The sequence below is a fragment of the Etheostoma cragini genome, unplaced genomic scaffold (genome assembly GCF_013103735.1).
Source record: "Etheostoma cragini isolate CJK2018 unplaced genomic scaffold, CSU_Ecrag_1.0 ScbMSFa_2024, whole genome shotgun sequence".
NCBI lineage: Eukaryota > Metazoa > Chordata > Actinopteri > Perciformes > Percidae > Etheostoma > Etheostoma cragini.
The window spans coordinates 1-3,292 of NW_023266141.1; the positions used below are offsets into that span (position 1 = coordinate 1).

At 47.4% G+C, this 3,292-nt stretch overlaps 1 protein-coding gene across 1 annotated transcript; it reads left to right on the forward strand.

The window, feature by feature from the left end:
• Positions 1-65: 65 nt before the first annotated feature.
• On the forward strand, positions 66-3,001 carry setdb2 (SET domain bifurcated histone lysine methyltransferase 2; the record flags this gene model as incomplete). Its single annotated transcript, XM_034865591.1, has 5 exons — positions 66-198; positions 285-377; positions 495-646; positions 1,445-1,711; positions 2,669-3,001. Coding segments are annotated over 5 exons (978 nt in total), but the record flags the coding sequence as incomplete, so codon positions are not given.
• Positions 3,002-3,292: the final 291 nt, after the last annotated feature.

The window sequence follows — 3,292 nt, forward strand, 5'->3', positions numbered from 1 at the left end:
GTGTGTGTGTGTGTGTGTGTGTGTGTGTGTGTGTGTGTGTGTGTGTGTGTGTGTGTGATAATGAGTTTCCTGTCTGTTCCTCAGAGCGGGCGAGGACCTTCTGGGCCGAGGAGGACGTGGACCAGGTCTTCGACGGGATCTTTGACTACCTGGATCACCTGAGGAGAGTCCTGAAGAAGAACGCCGCCACGGATAAAGGTCCGCCTCCAATTAACCTGTCTGCTTCCTGTTGTGCTGACGTGACTTCCTGTTGTGCTGACGTGACTTCCTGTTGTGTTGATCAGAGTATGTTCAGGGTCTGAAGCTGCTGGAGGCTCTGAACTCTCCGCTGGCCTCGGCTCAGGACTCCTCCGTGGTCCAGGTGGTCATCGGAGCAGGTAAACGCTCTTATTTTGAAAATTAAAACAAATTCAAGGGTAAAGAATAGAATAGTAAAATGCGTGTGTAAACATTTCTCGTACGAAGTCTTATTTTGGCGGTGTCTTCCTGTCCAGATGAGTCCCAGCCGGCCTACAGCCCCCCCTCCCCCTTCCCTCCCTCTGGGGAGTCTTCGTGGTCGGCAGCGCCGCCTGGAGGCCGGGAGGAGGACCTGCAGCCCCCCCTCACCCCCAACCAGCTGCAGTACCAGCTGCACACCTGCACACAGGTACACACTGGGTTCTACACACTGGGTACTGCACACTGGGTACTGCACACTGGGTATTGCACACTGGGTTCTACACACTGGGTACTGCACACTGGGTACTGCACACTGGGTACTGCACACTGGGTACTGCACACTGGGTACTGCACACTGGGTTCTACACACTGGGTACTACACACTGGGTTCTACACAGCTGCACAAAGGTACTACACACTGGGTTCTACACACTGGGTTCTACACACTGGGTTCTACACACTGGGTATTGCACACTGGGTATTGCACACTGGGTATTGCACACTGGGTTCTACACACTGGGTTCTACACACTGGGTATTGCACACTGGGTTCTACACACTGGGTTCTGCACACTGGGTATTGCACACTGGGTTCTACACACTGGGTTCTACACTCTGGGTATTGCACACTGGGTTCTACACACTGGGTTCTACACACTGAGTATTGCACACTGGGTTCTACACACTGGGTATTGCACACTGGGTAATGCACACTGGGTATTGCACACTGGGTTCTACACACTGGGTATTGCACACTGGGTACTGCACACTGGGTTCTACACACCTGCACACAGGTACTACACACTGGGTACTACACACTGGGTACTGCACACTGGGTTCTACACACTGGGTTCTACACACTGGGTTCTACACACTGGGTTCTACACACTGGGTTCTGCACACTGGGTTCTACACACTGGGTTCTACACACATATAAAGATATAAACTGTCTTTCGTCCCCGTCCCCTTAACGTCCCGCTGTTGTTGTCCCGGCTGTGTCCCTGCAGTCGTGCCTGCCCAGTTTACCCAGCATGCCTCAGTGCGGCGCCGCGTTCTGGGGCCAGAACCCGCTGAAGGTGCCGCTGCTCTGCGGCTTCAAGCGGCTGAGCGCCGTGCCGCTGATGATGTCATCAGGAGGGGACGGGGACGCGGAGGCGGAGGAGTACGTGGAGGACTGGGACGTCGTCTACAAAACCCCGTGTGGGCTGAGCCTGCGTAACCATGACGACGTGATGCGTTTCCTGTTGGCCACAGAGAGCTACGACGTCATGCAGGTCTGTTGTTGATAAAGTTTTTAAAGTGGCGTCTCCGCCGTCTGTCTACGAGAACATGAGGCCGCTTCTGTTTAAATAATAACCTTTTATTGTGAAAATGCTCAACTATTTTTCTAAAATTATTTGTCTTTTAATGTGAAAATATTCAACTTTTCTTTTACATTTGGCTTTTATTGTGAAAAAATTCAACTAATTTCTAAAAGCATTTGAATTTTATTGTGAAAATATCCAACTATTCTAAAATTATTTGGCTGTTATTGTGAAAATATTCATTTTTTTCTAAATTATTTGACTTACGAAAATATTCAAATATTTTTCTAATATATAATTAAGTTTTATTGGGAATATATCCATCCATCCATCCATCTTCATCCGCTTATCCAGTCGGGTCGCGGGGGCAGCAGCTCCAGTAGGGGACCCCAAACTTCCCTTTCCCGAGCCACATCATAGAGGAATATACATAATATATAATATAAATATTCAACTTTTATTGTGAAAATATTCCACTATTTTTCTACAATAGTTTTATTGTTAAAATACTCCACTATTTTTCTATAAAAATAGTTTTATTGTGAAAATATTAAACTATTCTAACATTATTTTGCTTTTATTGTGAAAATATAAAAAAAAATCTAAATTATTTGAATTGTGACTTGAGTTTTATTGTGAAAATATTCAAATTTTTTGGTAAAAAAATATTCCACTATTTTTCTATAATAAATAATTTTATTGTGAAAATATTCCACTATTTTTCTATAAAAATAGTTTTATTGTGAAAATATTCAACTTTTTTTCTATAATTTTATTGTGAAAATATTACACTATTTTTCTATGAAAATAGTTTTATTGTGAAAATATTTAACTTTTTTTCTAAAAACATCTTGCTTTTATTGTGAAACTATTCCAGCCCTGCGTCCTGTGTCAGTAGCTTACCATGTTGGTCTGGCTCCTGTGCAGGTGGACTTCTTCACCTTTAACCCGTGCGTGCGGTTGGACCCCCCCCAGGCGGCGGGCCCCCGGCGCCCCGAGATGGACCTGAGCCGCGGCGTGGAACCAACGCCCGTGCAGCTGTGCCTCGGCGACGGCGGCGCCCGGCCCGCCGACTTCCGCTACAGGAAGGAGCGCTGGCCGCACGGCTGCTTCCTGAGCCGCGGCCCGGCGCTGTTCTCCGCCTGCTGCGACTGCACCGACGGCTGCAGCGACCCGCGGCGCTGCGCCTGCGCCGCCGCCACCCCGGGGGGGCGCCGCTACGCCCACCACCGGCTGGCCCAGCCCGTACCGCCAGGGTGAGACAGGAAGTACAGGTTTACACTAAACAAAAAATAAATTTACCTTTTATTGGGAACAGGTGACAGGAAGTGTGTAAAGTTGAACCTTTATTGTGACAGTGACAGGAAGTGTGTGTAAAGTTGAACTCTTGTGGTGACAGTTCCAGTGAGCTTTTATTGTGAAAGTTCCACTGACAGGATGTGTATAATGTTGAACTCTTATTGTGAAAGTTCCAGTGAGCTCTTACTGTGAAGGTGACAGGAAGTGAGCTCTTACTGTGAAGGTGACAGTGGGCTCTTACTGTGAAGGTGA